This window comes from Acanthaster planci, linkage group LG20 (genome assembly GCF_054643075.1).
Source record: "Acanthaster planci isolate LZ-2023a linkage group LG20, COTS_SCS, whole genome shotgun sequence".
NCBI lineage: Eukaryota > Metazoa > Echinodermata > Asteroidea > Valvatida > Acanthasteridae > Acanthaster > Acanthaster planci.
The window spans coordinates 1,433,943-1,457,582 of record NC_141796.1 but is presented as its reverse complement, the minus strand read 5'-3'; the positions used below and the strand labels follow the sequence as shown (position 1 = coordinate 1,457,582).

The 23,640-nt window shown below is 42.7% G+C and overlaps 1 protein-coding gene and 1 long non-coding RNA gene across 16 annotated transcripts; one reads left to right on the top strand and one right to left on the bottom strand.

Moving 5' to 3' along the window:
* Nucleotides 1-737: 737 nt before the first annotated feature.
* LOC110975589 (uncharacterized) lies at nucleotides 738-14,692 on the top strand. 14 transcript variants are annotated; one of them, XR_015423532.1, is made up of 9 exons: nucleotides 738-1,191; nucleotides 1,697-3,098; nucleotides 4,115-4,224; nucleotides 4,486-4,580; nucleotides 5,282-5,368; nucleotides 8,655-8,716; nucleotides 9,599-9,736; nucleotides 10,144-10,601; nucleotides 11,297-14,692. XR_015423532.1 is itself a non-coding variant. In XM_087130667.1 (8 exons), exons 2-7 carry the CDS (start codon nucleotides 3,009-3,011, stop codon nucleotides 9,656-9,658), a joined length of 504 nt encoding a protein of 167 aa, XP_086986793.1. In that variant the 5' UTR covers nucleotides 738-1,191; nucleotides 1,697-3,008; the 3' UTR covers nucleotides 11,297-14,692. The 14 variants fall into 14 exon arrangements, 10 of the variants coding, with proteins under 10 accessions (XP_086986793.1, XP_086986794.1, XP_086986791.1 ...); XR_015423534.1 differs by lacking the exons at nucleotides 8,655-8,716; nucleotides 10,144-10,601 and having other exon boundaries at nucleotides 1,697-2,350; nucleotides 2,972-3,098; nucleotides 4,115-4,249; ... (2 more) ...; nucleotides 9,599-9,658; nucleotides 11,292-14,692; XR_015423533.1 differs by lacking the exons at nucleotides 8,655-8,716; nucleotides 10,144-10,601 and having other exon boundaries at nucleotides 1,697-2,350; nucleotides 2,972-3,098; nucleotides 4,115-4,249; ... (1 more) ...; nucleotides 9,599-9,658; nucleotides 11,292-14,692.
* LOC110975518 (uncharacterized) lies at nucleotides 14,335-22,883 on the bottom strand. Of its 2 annotated transcripts, none has more exons than XR_002597712.2 (6): nucleotides 22,765-22,883; nucleotides 20,941-21,063; nucleotides 20,028-20,120; nucleotides 17,962-18,586; nucleotides 17,301-17,452; nucleotides 14,335-16,316 (listed from the first exon to the last, which is right to left on the bottom strand). It is a non-coding gene; the product is annotated as an uncharacterized LOC110975518 (long non-coding RNA). The 2 variants fall into 2 exon arrangements; XR_015423536.1 differs by having other exon boundaries at nucleotides 20,961-21,063.
* Nucleotides 22,884-23,640: the final 757 nt, after the last annotated feature.

Below are 23,640 nucleotides of genomic sequence, written 5' to 3'. Positions count from 1 at the left end.
AGGGCAAAAACGAATATTGAAAACATTAAATTTACAACTCCAGAAAAGATTTGATTTTTGTTTGAAAACCAAACCTTGTTTGGGATCCAAGCCCCCATGCAATGTGGTTTTACAGTGTTTGATCACTCACGTACATGTAAGTTCAAGCCCCATTGAAAAACGGTGTAAAATCAGCACCGTTCAGGGTCCAAATAACATGCACGCCAACATCCCTTAGATTTCTCAAACACAAATGAAATTCTTGCCTGGTCACTAAACTTTCAATTTCTTTTCATTTTTTTGTGGGTTAACCAATTACATTTTTAACTGTTCCCACAAAACAAAATTAACCCCCAAAGGGTGATTTTGCGAAGTCTGATTGCAGCCATTTTTAAGTGGCAACCCTCGACTTTCTCGGGCACTAGGACCATTTTTCAACCGTAGTTTTTAGCCATTTTGCTCTATGAAAGCTCAAAGACTCAGGGATTGATCCTGGCAAAGATCTACACAGCCTCACCATTTTGGGGGCCAAACAATTATTTCTTTTTTTTTTCAAAAGATACTGTGGGGCACTTTTAATGCTAATGAGCTGGCCAGAAATTCTCACTTCATGAATTAGTGGTCTGCACCTTCGTGCCAACACATCCTGCATGTATTGCGTCATGATCTATTTATATCTGTAGGCGATACCCGATTTTATCAGGATTGGTTCGGGAGTCAATCTCTTGTCTAGAGCTAGGTCTAGGTCCATTGGAAATGCGTGGACAATAGACCTAGCCGTAGCTCTGGAAGCCCGTTTCGGACACGGTCAGGGAACCAGACTAGCCTTTTCGTCGTGCCCCGCAAGGTAAAGTTGTCGACAAAGTCTCATTCGCAGTAACCAGACTGCGCTGTGCGCGGGGAACTTCAATTTTTTTCCGAATGTGTTGTTTATTTTGGTTGAAAATTCGAAATTCCTTATTGCAAATGGGTGTTCAGTTGTCAAAACGATGGTTTCTGTGTGATGCAACGAAGACTCAATTAATGAAATAAAATTTCCCCAAAGTTTTGTACCAAACTGCGCTCAATCGTGGCAGCGTGTCGACCGTAAACTTGAAAAGTGGCCTAGGCCTACATTTATCCGGAGAGGAAACCCTTGGTGGAGCACTGTATTGTGAATCGCCCGTAAGAAACCACCGTGTACAATCTTGGAAGGTAGTTTCATGTTACAATGTACATGTATGTAAAGTCCTTTTGTGGGAGATTAAGCGCTCAGTGCCTACGATTTGCAAAATCTTATTCAATTTGCCTGGAAAAATGGTACATGGGCCTTCATGTAGGCCTAATAAATGAAGGCTGCATCTCGAAGGCCTGTTATCTTTTTACCTCGCAAGTCATCATGGGTACCATGTAATCCCACGCATAGGGCTGTGTCGTCTGGCCCTCTTTTACAATCTGTCTCTTTTGTGTCGCCACCACTGAGCCTCTACAGCCCTACGTGTGGGGCTGAACCTGGAGTGAGAGTCCGTGCCACACTCGTGGGGCTAGGGCTAGGGTACCATGTCATTTTGTGACAGGCTTGGATATTTGTGTTATGTAACACCGAACACCAGATAACAATTAACAAAGAAGTGTATTATTTTGAGCAGTTTTCTATCTAAACTTACATCCTTGCATGGGGATCGTGCTTTTCTGGTTACCATCGATGATGTAAATCACAACTCGTTTGTTCCCGCAGGCCTACATGTACGTAGTCAGTCACCAAAACCTCATCAGGCTGTCGAGCAGCAGTGCCCGGTGCTGTATAGAATTTTCCTGGACCACTTCCCTTGCTACCGAACACACATCGCTGCTCCCACTTTGCCCAGACTGATGTCTCTTACACTCCCCTATGGGCTTGAACTTCAGAAATCCAGGCCTCTTGTCAACTCTGGGAATAGTGCGAACTGCCAACACTGTCAAGTCTTTGTTGATACAAACTTGATTGTTGCATAGAGTGAGAGGAACTCACTATCCGCTGCCGTCCTTGTCACCTCTCTTGCTGTCTCCAATGAATGCTGTATTCTCTCCGACGCCAAACTCATTTCTGCCAGCTTTTGCAAACAGTCTGTTTGAATGTTTTCGATGTCATCGATGATGCGACATCTGCCATGACTCTCTCCGCTTTAATATCCAGGTCGCGTTTCATTCTTGAAACTGTTTCACAAGATTCATGGAGTTCGTTCAGGGTTTCTTCCAAAGGAGATACTGCCACTACTGTGGCTGACAGGTGTGGACTACCTGTCATCTGAACTCTACCCCTCAATCTGTCTGCCTCAGGTGGCCCTGCTTGGAGTATTTGCCTCGAGTAGAAGCCCCATCCCTCCTCATCGTTGTGAGTGGGGAGTGTTCAGTAAGTGCAGTCAGTCTTGTTGGTAGCAATGCGACTGTGATGTGTGTATTTCAAAGTTGTTTGTAGACCAGGAATTGTCTTCACCACCAAGGGAATCAACACTGTGAAGGAAATTGGGCGCCCTCTCTTGGCCCTGTGCAGGGCAGTTTGGGACTCCAGTCAGCATAGCTCTCAGGCTGACTGAAGAGGACACTCTGAGGGGAGCAGTCTGTAGCAATGCCTCGGAGTTCTCCAAAATACCATCGCTTTGCACTGTTCCCCTTGTTGTACATAAACCACAAATTGGGCAAATCCTACGCTCCCACAATGCATTCTGAGTCCCCAATGCATTCTGGATGAGGACCACTCCTATACTCAGGATTCTGAGTTTGTAAACTCAAGATAGATCATATCTTTTCTGTGACCAGTCTTGATGTGGCAAATACAGTAACCAGAAATTAACAGTTTCACACTTAGGAGAGCGTTACCACTTGTCACTTGACCTTTGTCCCCGTCCCCACCATAGCAGTACCAACCCTACTTGATCTCCCCTGAATTATCAGAGTTTAGGCAACCATCATCCTCTGTGACACCTGTGATGCTTCCTGGCCGTTCAACATTTCTTCTTCCTGTTGGCTGCAGGAAATGACCTTTCTTTCAGTTGGAATGTCAAGCCCAAATGAACTCCACCACATCTTGGGCCAGAATTCTCCTGCCATTTTTTTGTTCTGATGGTTTGGAACTTTATCTGAGGAAGGAACATCTACAGGTGCGCCATTTGCTTTTGAGATGAAAATATTTTATGATCATCTCCAACAATGTTGCATTTGCACGTACTGTAAACACTTCCAGGTTTTTCACATAGTTGAAATTTTCCATAAACATTTCCGTTACTGCCCCTATGGCTAAAATCCTACTGAAGTTGAAATAGTGTTCCCTCTCTGCCGCACTGTCAAAGAAATGGTTTATCAAGAGGTGCCCGCCCGTGAAATTTATGGGGGTTCAGCATTAGACCTAACATAATGATGTAATGCAATGTTTACCAAGGTGCATTGTGGGTAAAAAGTGGGGACAACAGTGCGAACGCTATTGCTAGAACATCATGCGCATGGAAACGTGTCAACATGGATAGTGAGATTAAGACCTATAGTTCTCAAAGTGGTTTGTGTTAACTGTTGTTTGCCATTAGATTGTAACAAGCACATGACAAAACGCCAGAGCTGCATTTTTTCAAGCTCCAAAGAGACTGCAAGTTTGCTCCGTCTAACGCCCTAATTTTCACCTGCAGTGCATTGCGGTAAACACTGCATTACATGTTCTTCATTGTGTTAGGTCTACTCAAGTTGTAAGTTCTGTTGAGCTCATCAGGATAAAAATAGTTGCCCTACAGTGTCTTTGGAAAAATGAGATTGTTTGGCCTTAAAATAAGAGGGGTTTGGGAAAGTGGAAGTGGAACAGTTGATAAAATGGCAGATGAAAAAACAGTTCACAGCTCCCGAGAAAGTAGAAGGATACCAACTTCAAAATGGCTGTAGAGCTTTGGAACTGTCACATAGTTTGCGTGAATAATGAAAAATGTAACTGGCAAACCAACCAACAGTTGAGAAGAAATGAAGGGACTAGGGACAAAACAATACTAAATTTTACATTGTTTCCAATGGTTATAGGGACTATACCCTTGTACTAACAAGTACCCATGTATTGTTTCCAATGTGGCTTGGATACATCCTTAAGGATTTTCTCCACCAGCCCTTGATCGTTTGGTATCTATCATTTGTTCAACAGAGAGACGCCATCCCCACAGCCTACAGGATGCATGCCATCATCATCCTTGGATTGAGACCAACCTGTGGCTGCAGATTCCTCCTGGATGTGTCTGGTACCAGCTGCCCTCGGTAGATCCTCTTCCACTACTCCAAGGTTGACACTCTCACTTTTAGGGGCAGATTTGATTAAGGACATATTGTTAACCATAGTTCCACTAACTCTGATTGAATGTACATGTACGCTAGTCCATGGTTTGACTAGCCTTGTCACCTTACATGGTCCCGTTTTCAATAGTTTAGTGTCAAGAAGTCCAGTTATAAGAAAAATTAAAAAAAAAAACAGTATGTCACTAGCAAATGAGCATTTTCACTTTTATTTTTGATATTCAGCCCTTCCTGTGGCCACCTTTTCTCCCCTTCATTCAATGACCTGACAACGGTTGACCAGAGTCGTTTGCACTTCAACTTCACTGCACACGTGCTAGGTATGTCACAATTCTCACAAACCTACCACAAGTTAACCAGTAGTCCATAATTGAACTTACCCTAGTTTGCTCTTAATTCGTTTTTCTTTCAGAGTACATGCACATGTGTTATGGGCCAACCAGCAATTAATTTGACCCAGGGGGATTCAGTTAAACACATGTTCAAATGAACACAGCAACATCAACCTTTCAACCCAGTCACTGAGTCCAAGCGGGATTTAATCCGACATTGATTTTGTTACATTATCCTGCTTATAGCAAGATATAGCAATTGTAGGTTTCATTAAATCTTTGCTGTCTGATTTTTCCCAACATCACAAGGTCCCTGTTACTACAGTACAAGGTAGTAGTCCCAATAACCTTGTTACATGTCACGGCCACCGGTTGCATCACGAATGGACCTACATGGATATATGCAGTTGGTGCACCACAAACTATGGACAAATTCTGGACTGTGCATCACTTTGTCAGCGTCATTTTGTGTTCATAAGTGACATGCCACTTTGTGATGCAACCAATACAAATGCGTTTGATTATATTGGGCCTCGACAGGTCAGGTGCATGATTGAGGGGAATTCTGTCCTGTGCAGCATTTAGGTAAATGCTGACATCTTGAATTTCTTTCTATGTTCACAGCATTGTTACCTGATTGTAGAGTGACATGATTGAGTATCCTGACTCGTCTACCTCTGTGCTTGCAGTACTTGGTAATGTCCCGATGCTGACACCATACGGCACCAGTTGGAGTCACAAAGCACTGTGCAGAAAGTACACTGGAGTTTGCAGGGGTGAGATTTATCTATATTGTTCCTAATTTCAGATTTTTTCATCAGTATTTTCCCAAAAATCTCTTTTAAAATCTGGAAAATCCTGAAGTTTAACGTTTGGGTGTTTTTGCATGTAAAAGTTGAAATAGAAAACGAGGAAGGTGTGACAAACACAGAGACACTGCACTGCTAATGTTGACCCCTGTTCACTGGCTCTCTGTGCTCACCTTCCCCCCAATCATGTTCAGCTTTCCAGCATGGTCCATGGTTAGACCCTCGTGTTAGACCCCTGTGGAGGCATCGTGGGTTCTCTGTGCACACCCTCCCCCTGTGGAGGCATTGTGGGTTCTCTGTGCACACCCTCCCCCTGTGGAGGCATCGTGGGTTCTCTGTGCACACCCTCCCCCTGTGGAGGCATTGTGGGTTCTCTGTGCACACCCTCCCCCTGTGGAGGCATCGTGGGTTCTCTGTGCACACCCTCCCCCTGTGGAGGCATCGTGGGTTCTGTGTGCACCCTCCCTCTGTGGAGGCATCGTGGGTTCTCTGTGCACACCCTCCCCCAGTGGAGGCATCGTGGGTTCTGTGTGCACCCTCCCTCTGTGGAGGCATCGTGGGTTCTCTGTGCACACCCTCCCCCTGTGGAGGCATCGTGGGTTCTCTGTGCACACCCTCCCCCTGTGGAGGCATCGTGGGTTCTCTGTGCACACCCTCCCCCTGTGGAGGCATCGTGGGTTCTCTGTGTGCACCCTCCCTCTGTGGAGGCATTGTGGGTTCTCTGTGCACACCCTCCCCCCTGTGGAGGCATGGTGGGTTCTCTGTGCACACCCTCCCCCTGTAGAGGCATCGTGGGTTCTCTGTGCACACCCTCCTCCTGTAGATTCATCGTGGGTTCTCTGTGCACACCCTCCCCCTGTGGAGGCATCGTGGGTTCTCTGTGCACACCCTCCTCCCTGTGGAGGCATCGTGGGTTCTCTGTGCACACCCTCCCCCTGTAGAGGCATCGTGGGTTCTCTGTGCACACCCTCCCCCTGTGGAGGCATCGTGGGTTCTCTGTGCACACCCTCCCCCTGTGGAGGCATCGTGGGTTCTCTGTGCACACCCTCCCCCCTGTGGAGGCATCGTGGGTTCTCTGTGCACACCCTCCCCCGTAGAGGCATCGTGGGTTCTCTGTGTGCACCCTCCCCCGTAGAGGCATCGTGGGTTCTCTGTGTGCACCCTCCCCCTTGTAGCGGCATCGTGGGTTCTCTGTGCACACCCTCCCCCCTGTGGAGGCATCGTGGGTTCTCTGTGCACACCCTCCCCCCTGTAGAGGCATCGTGGGTTCTCTGTGCACACCCTCCCCCTGTGGAGGCATTGTGGATTCTCTTTGCAAACCTTCCCCCTGTGGAGGCATCGTGGGTTCTCTCTGCACACCGTCTACCCCGTGGAGGCATCATGGGGGTGATTGATTGATCTGTACAATTGCTGGATTGTACTGCACTATCACTCAATCCTGCACAAAAATATTCCTATCCTATCATTCCTATCTGCAGTAAAATAGTAGCAGCATTGTCTTTTCTTTCTCATTCTTTCTTTTCTGTTCTTATTTTTTCTCTTTACTTCTACCGTCCCTCATTTGGCTGACATTTGTAAAAACGCTTAACCACAGTCATCACTCAAACTTGTCTTAGGTGCACCCGCCGTGGCGTTTAGTGCTCAGCCTTGTCTGATTCAATAACAAAAGCAAAACATTGGCTGTTGACAATCTTGAACTGGTTGGGTTGGAATCGATAGAGCCTGAAAGTAAAAGATCACTCAGCGAGCTTCCTGAACCCTCGCACGGTCCTCCTGTGGGGATTTTACATCGGGCCGTCCTATCACGTTCGGTAATATCTGGAAAAATGATTCCTATTGAAACCATCCCATGAAACATTCATGTTGGAATTTTACCATTGTCTTCCACAAGTAATAATTAGGAAGAGCCACATGGAGATGGGTAAAAATAAATTTTCTTAACAACCTTTCACATCTGGTACGTGATATCGTACCTACATGTACATGTAGATCTCCTTTTTCGTGCACATTTGTCTCCACTCCCTGTGCTAAGGTGAAAACGAGATTGTACAACGTTGCAAAGATTTACCTACTTGCAGTCTCCACTCCCTGTGCTAAGGTGAAAACGAGATTGTACAACGTTGCAAAGATTTACCTACTTGCATTCTCCACTCCCTGTGCTAAGGTGAAAACGAAATTGTACAACGTTGCAAAGATTTACCTACTTGCAGTCTCCACTCCCTGTGCTAAGGTGAAAACGAGATTGTACAACGTTGCAAAGATTTACCTACTTGCAGTCTCCACTCCCTGTGCTAAGGTGAAAACCAGATTGTACAACGTTGCAAAGATTTACCTACTTGCAGTCTCCACTCCCTGTGCTAAGGTGAAAACGAGATTGTACAACGTTGCAAAGATTTACCTACTTGCAGTCTCCACTCCCTGTGCTAAGGTGAAAACGAGATTGTACAACGTTGCAAAGATTTACCTACTTGCAGTCTCCACTCCCTGTGCTAAGGTGAAAACGAGATTGTACAACGTTGCAAAGATTTACCTACTTGCAGTCTCCACTCCCTGTGCTAAGGTGAAAACGAGATTGTACAACGTTGCAAAGATTTACCTACTTGCAGTCTCCACTCCCTGTGCTAAGGTGAAAACGAGATTGTACAACGTTGCAAAGATTTACCTACTTGCAGTCAATGGGTTCCAGATTCCGTTGGGTTGGCATCATGCAATTGTAAGCAAAGGTTTAAGATTAGAATCTTTCGTAATTGAAGTAGAATGTTGCTTTAAGTTTATTACTTATAAATTATGAGACTGTGTTAAATATTTTGATCAGTTTTTTATTTCGGCTTTTACCGACGGACTACCATAAAATTTCAAACTCTAAATGTTCATCTGCAAACGAGACTGCCCCATTGCACTGTTTCCTTTATGTATTTTAGATTTTTGGAAGTGATCATTGTCAATTTTTGACAGGATATTTCTCTTTTAGGTCGGGTGATTTTTCAGTTTCTATACATTGATATACCAGCAAATATTTTCCAAAGCCCCCTTTCCGACTTGGATTTTTTAAGGAGTAATATTACAAATTCTACAATCTTTGCATGTTATTTTTCCTGTCCAAGGGTTCTGGGAGCGCATCATCGGGGGTCAACTTTCAGGCTCTATTGTTTTGTGGAGTATTTTATCAAATTATTTCAAAGGTCAAATTCTGCATCACAGATTTACACCTTTCTTTTTCTTTTTTTTCCCATGTTGCTTTTGTCTTTTAAAGTTTCTTTCACCGGCCGACTGTCTCACGGACGACCGTCCAAGTGTTGTGACCTGTATGTTGCTGTAAGTGTAGCATTCAAATGGCCTGAAGAGCTCCGTCCATTGTGCTGTTGTCACAGATCGAAGTTGTGAAATGTCTTGCTCCTGGAAAGGAGCTGAAACAAGTAGATGGACTTGAGCCTCTAACCATCCAGGCTTGAGTGGCTAATCCTAGCTCTAGTCTCAGCTACATGAACCAGCAGGTGGACTTGAACCTCTAACCATCCAGGCTTGAGTGGCTAATCCTAGCTCTAGTCTCAGCTGCATGAACCAGCAGGTGGACTTGAGCCTTTAACCATTCAGGCTTGAGTGGCTAATCCTAGCTCTAGTCTCAGCTGCACGAACCAGCAGGTAGACTTGAACCTTTAACCATTCAGGCTTGAGTGGCTAATCCTAGCTCTAGTCTCGGCTGCATGAACCAGCAGGTGGACTTGAGCCTCTAACCATCCAGGCTTGAGTGGCTAATCCTAGCTCTAGTCTCAGCAACATGAACCAGCAGGTGGACTTGAGCCTCTAACCATCCAGGCTTGAGTGGCTAATCCTAGCTCTAGTCTCAGCAACATGAACCAGCAGGTGGACTTGAGCCTCTAACCATCCAGGCTTGAGTGGCTAATCCTAGCTCTAGTCTCAGCTGCATGAACCGACAGATGAACATGAGCCTCTAACCATCCGGACTTGAGTGACCAATCCTAGCTCTTAGCAGTTTCACTGAGGGATCTTTTACACAGCAGGGACTTGTTCTTTAAGAGTTTGGCTTTGAATACACCTCCAGTAAATCTGGAGTCATGAGCTAAAGTGTCTTGTGTTTCTGGAGTCATTTGCAAAGGCACCATGGCTTGAAATTGCTGAACATTTAACAATTTCTTTGATTGAATTTCTAACGATTTCTTCTTGTATTCCTTTCAGTGTTGTGTTTACTGTGGCCTTTCATCATGGAGATGCAGTTACCTGGCTGAAAGAGCGTAGGTGAGCCATGATTGATTTTTGTAAAAGCATCCAAAATTTTATATGCCAACAGCGATAATAACTTCTTATGTGTTGAAGGTACAGTCCATCATTTGTCGGATCTTACATCACCAGTATGTTCCTATGAGGCAGAAAAATTACTCAAAAATCTAAAGGTGCCTTAGAACAAAGCTGGCGAATCTTTGGCTCAGTGAATACTGTATATTTCTGAAAAAAATGATATTCTTGGATTGGGAATTCAGATCAAACATTGCTAAGTCATGTTAGAATTGCACTGGAATTTGAGCCCCAGGGACACGTTCTCACACTCACGCAAATGCAGCTGTGCAATATCACACACTGAACCAATGCATTGTAGACTGACATGCGTGTTTGTGGTCTGAAGGCTTGTCATTTTCAATAGCAATATTCCCAGAATGTGTCTTCAAGTGCATTGTCTGAAATCGTCTTCTTTCTTTATTTTCTTCAAAATGACAACTCGCCAGAAAGAATAACTTAACAGGGAGTTTAGTTCCAACCAAGTATGTATTTCAACAATAATTTCCTCAGTTACTTTTTCTGATAACCACGGATGATGGACTGCACCTTTAAAAGAAATGTGTAGCACTCCACTCTTAGGCAAGAAGATTCCTGAAAAATTGGCAGGGTTGTTTGATTTAAAGCATTGATTTAAATCCTAATTCAAATGACTCAAAAAGGATTAAAATTCATTCAAAAAATGAATGACGAAATGGTGGAATTTTAATATTCTGATTCTTCTGAAACAACTTTCTCAGAATTCAGCTTATGGGTGTAATCATGCGCATATATGATTCGTCTCTTTTATATACACCCACTGAGCTTTATTCACAAGATGGCCATTTTGGATTGGGTTCCCTGAATCCACCTTATTTATCATCCACTCTAAAATGGAAGGAGCCTGACTATTCTGCTTCAGTTGCAGGTGTAACATCATTTTCAGTTTCTTTTTATCGCTCATTTAGAAAATCAAGGGCACTTAACTTTGATTTATTGAGGCCAATTGAGATGAAATCTTTTTTGTGCATGCATGATATAATATGATTTGCATAAGAATGGACATTGATTGATGCTTACAGTATCTCCCAGGGTTCTCATAGATGATAGGTTACCTTCAAATGAGACAGTTGAAAAGTCCGCACTAATTAACTTAATTGGAACCTGAAGCTTTGAATTGAAACTTTAAAAGATGTATGGCCCAAAGCAAGATTCGTTATGGCTGTAGTTTGAGAGAAAAGAAGGAATTTCAGGTAACAAAACTATGAAAACCAAGAAATCAGAGACTTGTCGTAAGACTAAAATGCACTTTGCAGAATGACAGATGACGAACTTGGCATGCAGCTTCCATAGTGGTCTATACCGTGGTCTGTGATAAGGAGCGTTTAAAATAATTAACAAACATTTAATTTGAGAACAAAATGCTTTGGACACTTCCAACATGCAAGTTACAGAGTTACGAGAAATGTATAAAATCTGCTTTACATAAAAGAATCTGACTTTTGCTTAAAAAGGATGACTTTCAACAAGCCTGCAGACTGGGTTGTTTCCACTCTTCTAAGAATCTTGCTCATTTTTCATAATGCCCTGAAGAGACTCTTTCCATTTTTCTCATCAGTGCAGGCAGAAGAACATCAGCGTGCCAAGCAGGGTGAAGTGGTTCCTGTCTACCGTGGTCCTTGGAGGGGCTTCACCTCACAAACTTGGCCAGTGCAAACAAGGTGCTCCAAAGCTCAAAGATTAAATTTGCCAAAAAAAGAGTCCAGCATTGTCTTGACACAGTAAACAGGGTTTCAGGCTTGAAATAGGGAATGTAGCTGTTTTTAGTCGAAGAAAACAGCCACGTTTGCAGGACAGGTTTGGTATCGATGTATCGTCTCGAGAAAAGTAATCTTATTTTAAAGCTGCAGGGGATCTTTCTGAGAAACAATTTTTCTGCAACTTTATACTCTCCGATGTTTCAAAAGTCTTTCCTGTTGGATAAAGGCATTGAAAAGTGCTCATTTTAAACAGTGAAAATTATGCATGCTTTCCTGGACAACTGAGGGCGTTATTTCTGTGATGTCCTGGGAAGACATATGTGTACTTGTTGTTCATTGCTGGGTTTTTATCATTTCTGAAAAAGGGATTAATGTTTACTTCTTCCTGTAGACATAGCAGTGAACCAGCAAAGAAATGGAGGGCTTTTTTTGTGTGCAAACAGGTGTAACATTGAGGCTTTCTTCCTGAGATGACATCACAGTTTTGCTTATGAATATTGAAATATCATTAGCATAAAAACCCAAGACGCAGTAAATTACCTTAAAAATAGTGAAAGAAAAGCCAGAAACTAAGGTTAACTGTGACACAGAGATGGCTATTAGAGATTTGTTTTCAAACAAATTCAGTAAACGAAATTGCAAGTATTTTGCCTTCTGTGCAGCTAGATAGACTGATTTATGCACTAAAAGTTGGAGCTTTAAAATATCTGTGAAATTGTTTGTGACTGCACAAAATCATAATTATGCCCTTTTCCACATTTGTGTAAATGGAGATTGTATACTCTATTTAATTCTTAATTGAGTAAGCTTGAAAAAAATAATGGGTATTTCTCAGAACTTTCAATTTTCTGCTTTATTACTTTTTTGTGTAATTTCTTTCAAAATGCAGAAGCAGGCATTGTAAATTCCTCTCATATTCCAAGTCACAAGTAGCTTGAACAAGAGACATGTTTTTACTGAATTTTCTCAAAGATGCCTGTTTGAAAGCAAGAGGACCTGAAAAATCTTTCTCAAAGTGAAAAGTTACTTTTCCACCATTTGTTTTTTTGTGAAAGAGACATGTTAAATACCAAAATGAATATTCTGAAGCAGTTGGTAAAGAAGTCCTTACCTACTTCATTGAGGCATGAATTTATATTAAACTGAATACATCAAAGTCGGTATTTATCAATCCGTTTCAGCCCTCATAAGTATACTGTCTTTTCTGTGTGTTTGCATATTCAAATTTTATTTAAATATATGCAGATGAGCTGTGTCCCCTGACCTTTTTTGAAATTGCGCAATCCTAACCTTTAAATATTAGTTCCGAAATGTTTTATTATCAAGAGGCCTGTGGCCTGGTGGTTAGCAAGCTGGCTGCCAGGCCAGGGGACCCCGGTTCAAATCCCGGGGTCCCCGGAAAAGGAAGTTTTTTTTTTTTTTTTTTTTTTTTTACTAAGTTTTTTAACAAAATTGTGCATGCCCACCTGGGATTGAACCCAGGTCCTTGTGCATTGCAGTTAGTGTCCTTAACCGCTATGCCATGGCACTTTCTTGAAGAAATGTGCTCGTTTCTAAATGTTAAACCTTCCATTGTTTGGACTTAGAATATTTTTCAGCCTAGCTCTGCACTGGAGATAGGCAAGGGTGGAAGTCCTAGGGGTTGGAAGTCTGAGAGCTGATAGGAAGGGTAGAGTGGATGGCTGAGGGCTTGGGACTATCAGTATTAGAGCTCTGAGGATCTCATGGGGTTGAAGGATATAGCTTCTTAATGTTCCATATTGCCAGTGGGTTGATTGGAACACCAATAGGTTTGAGACTAAAAGGCTTTAAGAGGGAACTTTATATAAGGAGCTTGGAAGATGTTAAAGACCGGCTGGGCTTAGGATGGGGCTGTAGTGTTAAGTCTATAGATAGGAAACTGTGGCATTGTTAAATTGGCAGAATCGGCTAAGTGGTAAAGCACAACATTTTAACAAATAGAATTAAACTAAACAGGTCTGTTAGTTTAAACATTTATTTCATGAAAACACAAGTACAATTGAATGGTTCTGATACATAGTAAACGTTTGATAAATATACCCAGAAAAGGCATATTTCCACAGCAAGCTCAAATTTCTACACCAAGCAAATTTCTGATTTAGAATTTTTGTGATAATTGAAATTGGAAAGGCTAATAAAAGGCTTCCTTGGGGAAAATTCAACGGCATATAGAACCATTTCCATGGGGTGATAATGAAAGGTTTTCCAATGAGGTTTGGAACGGCCACGTGGTGAGCTAGACAACATTGATGGGTACAGAACTGGTATTTGGAATGAATGGGAAAAGGGGAGATGTGAAATGTGCAGTACGCTGGTCACTTTTAAAAAGCAGGCAACATGGTTGTAAAATTTTGTAGCGCCCCAAGACTAGTCTTTCTAAATGGGGACTGTTTTATGGTACAAATTCCTTGGGTCAGTGCTAAAAGGTCATTGCAGCAAAAACACAATTTTGAAAATACTTTCTGGGTCTTACTCTGAGCATGAAGGAAATGTTGTACATGGATTGAAACCTGACAACATTTGTTTCCCTTTCATTTATTCAATTAGTTTTCTGGGGCCAATATATTTAATTTCAACAAATTTTTCTTGCCCAATTTTCTGTTTAAAAAATAATATTTTTCAATAAGGACCATTAGATGTAATTTGCCTGTAAGGACCTTTTAGCACTGACACGACGACTTGCAGTTTTTGAAGTTAAGCATTGTGATAACATTACGAGTTTGTTTTATTTTGGGGAGTCAGGTTGGCAGAGTGATACCTTCCTCGCCTTCCACCTCAGCGACCCAGAATCACATCTTGTCTGAGCTCATTGGGTTTGCAGTCTCTACTTGATTCCGTGGGTTTCCCTCTTGAATATCTATTTGGGTTTTTCTTCCCAGCCCTAAAAACTTAACACTATCCCCATCTCACATCCGAAAATGGCGGGAAAAATGTAATAGTCATCACACTGACTGTACTTTAATGGCCAATTGAAAATCATCCCGTAGAGATTATTTACATGTACATGGCTGGCATGAATAGTTTGCTATTGTTATTCATCTCATGAATATTCAGCACTAATTGCAGGATGACTATGGGCAGCAATGAAAAGGAAAATACATCTTCAGTTTTTAGAGGTTGTGGGCCTTGGTGGGATTCGAACCTGAGCCACGGAAGGCGGAAGATGAGGAAAGAGCTGCTATGTAAACCTGACTCCCCCAAAATGAATTAAAAGCAATAAATATGCCCAAATATGCGAGTGAATGTATCATGATCAAATTACTTGGAATGGTTGTTGAAATGTAATCTGACCAATAGAAAAATATCCTTTCCAGTCATGAATTTGGATTACGGAAAGAGTTTCCATACACTTTCTGCGCGCAATGGGACATGTAAATCAGCCCTCTAGAAGCAATACGGTCCTAAAAATTCAAATTTAACAGGGAAAATATTGAAGAGTTTACTGCTTGGAATTTCCTGGCCCAGCTTGGTAGGCTTTGTACACAGGGTGTCAAGTGATGTCGGTGTATGGAACTCTTTCCCACTAATATACATGTACAAACATACAGTCTTGCTTCATGACAGGATGGCAGGGGCGTAAATCTGTGGGGTGGGGGGGTGCAGTCAAACTAAGAGGTCCAGCAGGCTTTGCAGATTACTTTGTATTAATAGGAACCTTGCATTATCAGGAATGGAAGCAATGAAGAACGAAGCGATTGGGACCTCAAAATGTCCTGGCTACAAGCAGAATGTTGCGTTCACAATGCTGTTAACAGGGTTTGAATTTACATGCCCCCCCGCCCGCACTTTGTGATCGGGGTAGGGGCTGCCCACAATTTTCTGGCGGTGACAAAAAATGCAGATTCTGAGGTACATGTATTTTTGAAACTCCCCGACAGCCAGAATGCATTCTAGTAGCCCTAAATAGGCAGATAACACACAGTTTTAATGTAAGGTTGAAGGGTGGAAGAATACAGAATCAATCGTATCATAAACAGCGCCCCCTAGTGTTAAGTAGTATGCACTAATCCCCCCCCTGTTATTGCCCTGTTCAAGACAGCGATTTACATGTGTGCATACCGTACCAGACATATAAACGCACAGACCCCCAGCTCACATTCCAAACTACATTGAGATTTCAGTGATCAGTGTGGTGCCCGACTAAAATCAACACTGAAAGCAAATTCACCCCTCGGTATAGGGAACTTACGCACAGTTGAAGAATTCCACTCGGCAAATTCCATGAAGCCGTTTTTCGATGGCAAAAAAACTTTTATTTACTTAATTTTGGCCTATGTAGATTCAAAATAATGAGATAACAGTGCCGAAGAGGAAAAAAAGTGAGTGTATATTGGGAGCACATGGAAACAAACACAGACAATATAAGAGTACATGTACTTGTTGTGGGTAATGTGCACTGAACACGCTACCAACCATCGTCTCACCCATTGTTTGCGTATACTTTATAAAATCATGGTTATACATGCGAGATTGACGGTCTCAGCGTTTACATGTCTGCGGTACCCCTGGTGTACATTGTACATCACGAACAGCGCCCCCAGTGTCCCTTGGTACCCAGCATATTTATCCCTAGTCCCCAGCACAGATTTACGTCGCTGCGTGGAAGCAAGGAACTGCAGTCTTCCTTGCCTGTGTGAACCACTGCCTGAGATCCTGACGTGGAAACTCTTCCCCAGTGACGGAGGCAGGGACTGGCATCTGAGTTACTTTCTCTCCTTGATGGCAATCATCCCTGGGAAGTCCTGTAGGATCTTGTCCTCCATCTTGCTTCTCTGCTTGTTGAAGGAGGCGAGGGCGCTCTTCTCATCAGGACCATAGTCTGGTTCCCCGAGGCCATATGCACAGCTTTCACGCGACGACATCTGGGGAAGAAATCAATGACAATAGAATGAGTTCATCTGCAGCAGAAACAGACATTTGTGAAAAAAAAACTGATCCTCCTTGATGGGTATGAGGGCCAAGCAGGCCCAAGAGAGGGCGCAATAGCAAATCAGGCTCCTTTGGTGGGAACTGCTCTTTGGTTCCAGAAAACTATAAAATGTACAGTTTGCTCCCAACAAAGTGAGCACTTCCCACCAACATGGCTCCTTTCTGCCATTGAGGGCGTGCTTCTGTTCAAGGCGGATAGGTCTAAATTCAACAACAGAATCTCTGTCTGTTTGTCTTCAAATGACCACATCTTTATCAATAGTGGGGCTACCGTAACAAAGTATCAAAGCGTCAAGGAGGAAACACTTGTTCAATCTGACTTGATTAATTTCTGTTGGATTCTAAATATTAAAGGTACAGTCCATCATTTCAAGCTATCCAAAAAAGTAACGGACAAAATTATTATTGAAAAGCAAACTTTGTTTAAATTTAGTTATGGAACTAAACTCCCAGTGAAATTCGTCTTTCTTGCAAGCTGTCTAAAGATGCCTTTAGAAGATGCATATAGGGAAACATGCCATTGGAAGCACGCATGCATGCGTTGTGACACGACACATACGTGCATGGTTTCTGATCAGTGTGGGACAAGGCTACATTTTACTGAAACGTAAGAACATGTCCCAGATGCTGAATTCAGGAGCAATGCAAACATGACTCAGCAACTTTTGATCTGAATTACAAATCCTGAAAATATTGATTTTCTCAGAATGTACAATATTCACTGAGCTGAAACGTCATCAGGTTTGTTCTTAGACAACCTTCATTAGACTTCCTCAAAGAAACATGATCCACAAAGGGCAAATGATGGACTGTACCTTGGAGTCGAGGGTCTCCCAAGAAAACTGGTCCTTTTTTTGGGATGTTTACATTCATTGTTTACTGGCCAAAAGGCCGCATAAAACATATGACATTCTTACCTGCTACCATTCACGATGCGACACTTGCATCGTCAACATTGGAGAACTCATCTCTGGTCAGTCCAGTCGCACCGCGAAGCAGGACGCAGTTAGTTAGCCTCAACATAGGCAGCTGTTGCAGGTAAATAACTGGCAAGGAGGTCTGCTCAAATCTAAACACAGGGAAAGAATCATCACAAATGTCAAGTAAAGTCGACCTTTTACCTTTTTAAAATCAAAAGATTGTGAACGAAAGCGTTTCAGCAAAAGGCGTATCCAGAACTATTTTGGGGGAGAAGGGAGCACTTATTTGAAACTTTTAGGTTCGTCAACACATTTTGGGGCTTTCAACACACTTTTGGAAGGGTAGGAATTGAAATTAAGACCACCAAATTCCCTCCAATTCCTGAAAGTTCACAATGATGTAACTGTACTTCGCTCTTTTTTGGGAGAGGGAACAAAGCCCCCACGACCCTGGATTCACCCTTGCACCCGTTAGTTTCAGATATAGTCACTGCTAAAACCAGGAACGCATACAGCACTCCGCAGTGCAGAGAGTAATAGGCTGGGTGGGTTCTGATTGGTACAGGGACTGATGGGTAAGGCAGATGGTTGTGAGAACCAAACTCATGATCACTAATCTTGTAATTAAGTGAGGAACGAAACAAGAGAGATGACTTACTGTGTCAGGGCGGTGATGCCAGAAGATGAGTCCACAGGCAGGGGACCAACCACGCTGCTATCGCCTTACTCTATCAGGGTAGTGATGCCAGAAGATGAGCCCACAGGCAGGGGACCAACCACGCTGCTATCGCCTTACTCTATCAGGGTAGTGATGCCAGAAGATGAGCCCACAGGCAGGGGACCAACCACGCTGCTATCGCCTTACTCTATCAGGGCAGTGATGCCAGAAGATGACCCCACAGGCAGGGGACCAACCACGCTGCTATCGCCTTACTCTATCAGGGTAGTGATGCCAGAAGATGAGCCCACAGGCAGGGGACCAACCACGCTGCTATCGCCTTACTCTATCAGGGTAGTGATGCCAGAAGATGAGCCCACAGGCAGGGGACCAACCACGCTGCTATCGCCTTACTCTATCAGGGTAGTGATGCCAGAAGATGAGTCCACAGGCAGGGGACCAACCACGCTGCTATCGCCTTACTCTATCAGGGCAGTGATGTCAGAAGATGAGTCCACAGGCAGGGGACCAACCACGCTGCTATCACCTTACTCTATCAGGGTAGTGATGCCAGAAGATGAGCCCACAGGCAGGGGACCAACCACGCTGCTATCCCCTTGAACAACTGGTTAAAATTCAAACAGTAAAAGATGGTAGCAGTTACGTTTATATTTATGCCAGTCTGACTCCTCAAAAATGCTCCAAAAGAGTTGTGGGTTTTATGACTTCGCCCCAAAGGTATGCCTGAAGTAACACGATAGGTAAGCCACAAGTGAGCAGCTGCTGTCATTTCGTACAGGCTAATGTAGTTATCTCAGCCTAATCCAGTAAATTTGGACAAAAGTGATCTCAAGGTCAAGGACAAGGTCTATTTAACCCCTTCACGCCGGGACGCGTTAAGCAATGCCGTAAAAATTGAGATTCTCAGCCCACTTTTCAGCTATTATTCTTGGCCCAAGCTCGAGCGAACACAGTGAAAGAAGGCAGACCCTGGCTCTTGTGTATATGGTAATTGGCCTTTGTGTGTAGCCCAGAAATGAAAAGACCGAATTTGCATCATAATCACCAGCTTCACAATAGTCCCCACTTTGAAAAGAGGCAACGGGAATGTGGAAGCTTGAGTAGAGCCACATGCCACCAAACAATCAGCCTTTTCACCGTGTAATTCAAAGCGTGCAGAGCACGCTGGGCCACAAACCGAGAATTTGCAGTTTGGCAGGTGGCCTTCGTGGCCAAGCGAGACTGGAATTCTTGGAGTCGGCTTTCGGAAAGAAATTCCCATCGAGGAGAGGCTAACCATGAAGGTCAAGGACTAACTCAAATTGGTCTAGAAATATATGAACAGAAAATGGTGCCAAATGACTGCTTTCTGTTCCCATGTACATCACAAATTGGCAGCTATGTGATTTGGGATTTCTTCAAGTGCATGGGCTCTTTCATAAAATGCTGTGGATATTCAGCTATTGTTGGCAAATAAACGACATTTTACCAGAAACGTATGCAGTAAACTGTGTTTTTGGACTAAGAAATTCTTACCCCAATGAATCTTTAGTCTGGGTCTGTGCCAATATAGTCATTGTGACTTTGCATTCACAAGGTGTGAACCAGACATTTTTACAATTGAAAATCCTCCAGAGCCACAAATCAGAAGGAGGATGTACTACTCTGTAATTAAATAGTGAAGTCAATTTACACTGACAAAAGTAGAAAATTCTTAGTAGTCTGGGGAAAAAAAAGATGACAGCTGTGGATCGAACCCAGCTGAGAGCGTATCAAGTGATCTCAAGATGTCCACGCTATCCACTAGACCACTGAATGAACTGGGAATACAGAGTGAACTTAATCACCATTACATTCAGGCTTACTTGTACAAAGAGGGCGCTGTCTACTTGTAGCTGGCAAAATACAATTTACTCGAATTTGCCGGTAATGGCTGTATATCCACTGCCTTTACTAAGAGCACGTCAGAGCTTTTTGACATTGGCAAATACCATGGCCAAATGCATGGGGCAAAATTCATTTCTAAACAGATGGCAAACATGACTGAAATGTAACAATTTATCTACCTGCGGTTTTCTCCATCCACTGTTCTTGTTCCTCGTCACATCTGAGTCACAGTCTCTTGGGTGCTCACTGGAAGTGGGTTTTCTCTTATTACACTGTTGGAATACAATGGAGATACAAGAAACAAATGACTTCATTGAGTCTACGAGTTACATGCAACTTCAGCCAGAGTTGTAATGAGTCACAAAATGTTGTAGCTCGAGGCCAGTGCTGACAACACTGTGACTCAAGCTAGCTTTCAGTTAAACATAATTACTCGGGTCAAGTCCAGTCATCATAAGTACAAAAGTTGAGTCTAGTCAGGCATCTACATGTACAAGTAGTCAGTTGGAGTCACAACTATTTGAGTGCAATACAATCAATAAACACAAGACTAGTTCCCAGACATGGTGTACTTCAGACTGATTCACGTGGCCTACATGTACATGTAGAGGGTATCAAACATCAATAAACATGGTACATGTATATTCTCCAAAACACTACAGAGGCATCAAGTCCCTCGTGATTTAAGTGCCTGGGCTGGGCTCTAGCTTCCTTAATCCTGCCCTTTCTTTCACAGATCTCCTGGTGGATTATGAAAGATCTGGGAAGACTGGCATTAAGTAGGATAATAAACCAGGAGAAGATTGGTAAAATTGCAGGAACACAGTTTAGGTTCTCATCCAGCTGCGTAATTCCAGGAATCAGGGACCCATTTTTTTTCATGTCCCTGTGACATCTGACATATGATTTTTATAAGCTCAGAATACTTTTTCTAATTTCCAAGAGTGATGAATAAGCACAAATTACCTGCCAAACAAATACTAATGGTTTGAAAAATCAATTCTGGTGATATTTCCATGTGCAATAACAAAGGTCAGATGTAACAGGGATACATAAATGTCCCACTTTTGGACCCCTAAATTCTGGACTTACCCAGCTAGTCTTTGAATAACCTCATGCTGGGGAGGAACTTCCTCAAGTTCTTCTCTCTCCGATGATGCTGCCAAAATACGGGCCACTCCTTGCTCCATCGTTTTGCCTTACTCTGACTTCCTCCTACAATTAAAATAACAACAATGCATCCCTTCAGCTTTTACTGTTGTCACACAACATCCTTCACTTAATGCACGGCCCACAACGTGGGCGCAGTTGGATTTTGTTGCCTCAAATGCCTTGCAGGAGCAATATTTTTACCTCAAATTTCCGAGGTGAAATTTCATCAAATTCCCACTATTCTGATCTTACCCATTACAAAGTTCTATTGAAATGTTTATTTTGGCTCAAGCTTTCAAGATGTTTTTCCCTGACGTGCAAAAGGGACTTTTAAAATTGTAGCCCAAAATGTAAAAATGCATGAATTTGAATTTTTTCTCAACAAGAGGTCTGGCAACACTGTATAAAGAAAGTCAAGTGGAAGTCAAGTGTGCCATGTTAGGGGACCTTACTATAGTGTAATGCAAACTGCTTGGCCTATAGAGGGCCGGTGTAGAGCGCCCTTCCAGACGACATGTTTTGGTATTTAGATTTAACGCCAATGAATGCTCAAAAGGTTTACTTGAGCTGATCTTAGAGGAAGAAGGAAATGTCCTCTAATGTGACGTCACTCGCAAGCCCTCTATAAAGACTGTTATAATTCCAGACTACGTCCTTTTAGTTAAGATATTAAAAAAATATTGCTATAATTTTTGCAATGGCAGGACGACTTGATATCCTCAATGCCAGTCAAGATAAACATGTACATGAAGGAAAGCATTTCATATGGTAATGCTGAACATTTTTTCCAGCAGTGACTTAATATTTTGAGTACTACGCTGTGAAAAATGTGAGGTATTCACTTAGGAAACATTTGACCAGTTGGTTCAACTATTTTTTGGGGGGGAAAATTCTATTTTTATTGCATGAGTGACCTACAGGTACATGTATACAATGTAGACTCTGTCATGTCTGTGTGACTGGATTGATACCAGCAAAGCAGGTGACACGCACTGCGCTACGGCTGTCTATGGCAGGTTGAACACTCCCACGTCTGAAAATAGTCTAACCGATACATGGAATCAACAGTGGCTTATGCATTGGTGTGATCGCTGGGAAGAATTTGGACAATTGTTGAGTAACATCTCAGATTTTTCAAAATAGGCTCTATGTCCTACGTGTGTCCTAGGCATACTTGTACAGTCTAAAACCCACCGTTAACTTTCACTGTCTAGAGCTAATTAAAATGTACATGAAAATAGGTACATGTACCTCACGGTTACTCTCAAAGGAAAAATCTGATTTAAAAAGCAGAATAAGTGTCAGAGGTGCAGTGCAGTCAAGAAGTGTGAATCATAAATCAAAGGCTAGATTTTATAAAAGAGACTGACATGACTGATGGATAGCGTTACAATTCATGTAAACAAATATGGCAGCAAGTCACACAAAGTCGTACATACATGTACACTGTATGTAGGCTACATACATGAGGAATGTTCACCGATGGAAATAGTTCACCATGTTCACTATACTATTACTATATTATGTTTGAGCAAGGACGCAGATTTGGCAGGGCATTCTGGGCCTACCACTCGTCATCGCATATGTACAAGTACTACCAACCCGTCATGCCTGTCCAACATGTCCAAGGAAACTGAAACCTCATCTCACGTGTACAAGACAATCAATTATGCAAACCTTTCATGAACAAAATGTATTTGGGGGATCCCGTAAATAACCTTTATAATATAGATTTCCAATAAGGGGGAATACACTGCAGCCTACCTTTATGCTACCAATATTTCAAAACTTCATGACCTTATTTTTGAAGTCTGTCGTGTCCTGGTTTTCCATTTGCATTTTGCACATGCCGCCGCAACGTTTACCATGTACCAATAGTGCCCTCTATTGAAAATAAATATAGCGCCCTCTGTTGAATCAATATTTACCGCCCTCTGTTGGCGAAATGAGTGGCGCCCTCTATAGAACAAAATAAAATATATATAGCGCCCTCTTTGGGCCAGAAGTTGCCAACGTCAATTTATATGCAACAGCGCCCCCATAATTCCATTAAACGAGGTGCACTTTTGAGTATGACGCCCTCTAAGGAAATGTAAAAATTTGTCAAAAAATTCAATAGCCCCCTCTATCGACCTGATGATCGAAAAATAATCAGCACTTTTTTTCATCCAGCGAAAATGGAAAAAGTTGGGTCCAGTCTGTTTCCTAAAGCTTTTCGACGTCTCTGCTCAGAACGAATCGATTTCAGGCATACGCGGTCAATACACGGTAGGAGAGGTCGAGTTCAGTCCGTTCTTGACGCCCCAAGAACACCGGTCTCGGAACAGGATTACACACCACCTCCTCGTCAGGATTTTACACGAACACACGGAAAAACTCGTGAGAGTTGATTTTTGAACAGCCGCAAAAGTATCGATCTGGCTTTACAAAGCCAAAGACAATAGAAAGTTTTGAAAAAATAACATTCAGGAACTCGGTATACCAGATTTTATTCAAATTTAACTCATAAATGGCTTAATAAGCTAAGTCTGAAAGCTCGGGGCCAGGTATAAGATGGTAACACAGTAACAATACGGTGACAAAGGTTTGGGTTGAGGGTTTGATGGAATGAGAAGGTTGAAACAATTGTTGGTAGGACCA

Coding starts and splice junctions, on each gene's coding strand:
- LOC110975589 (XM_087130666.1), top strand. CDS start 3,009: ATGAACTCCACCACATCTTGGGCCAGAATTCTCCTGCCATTTTTTTGT. Junction 3,099..4,114: donor TGAGGAAGGAACATCTACAG/GTGCGCCATTTG, acceptor TTTGTTCAACAG/AGAGACGCCATCCCCACAGC. Junction 5,369..11,291: donor GTACACTGGAGTTTGCAGGG/GTGAGATTTATC, acceptor TTTTCTCATCAG/TGCAGGCAGAAGAACATCAG.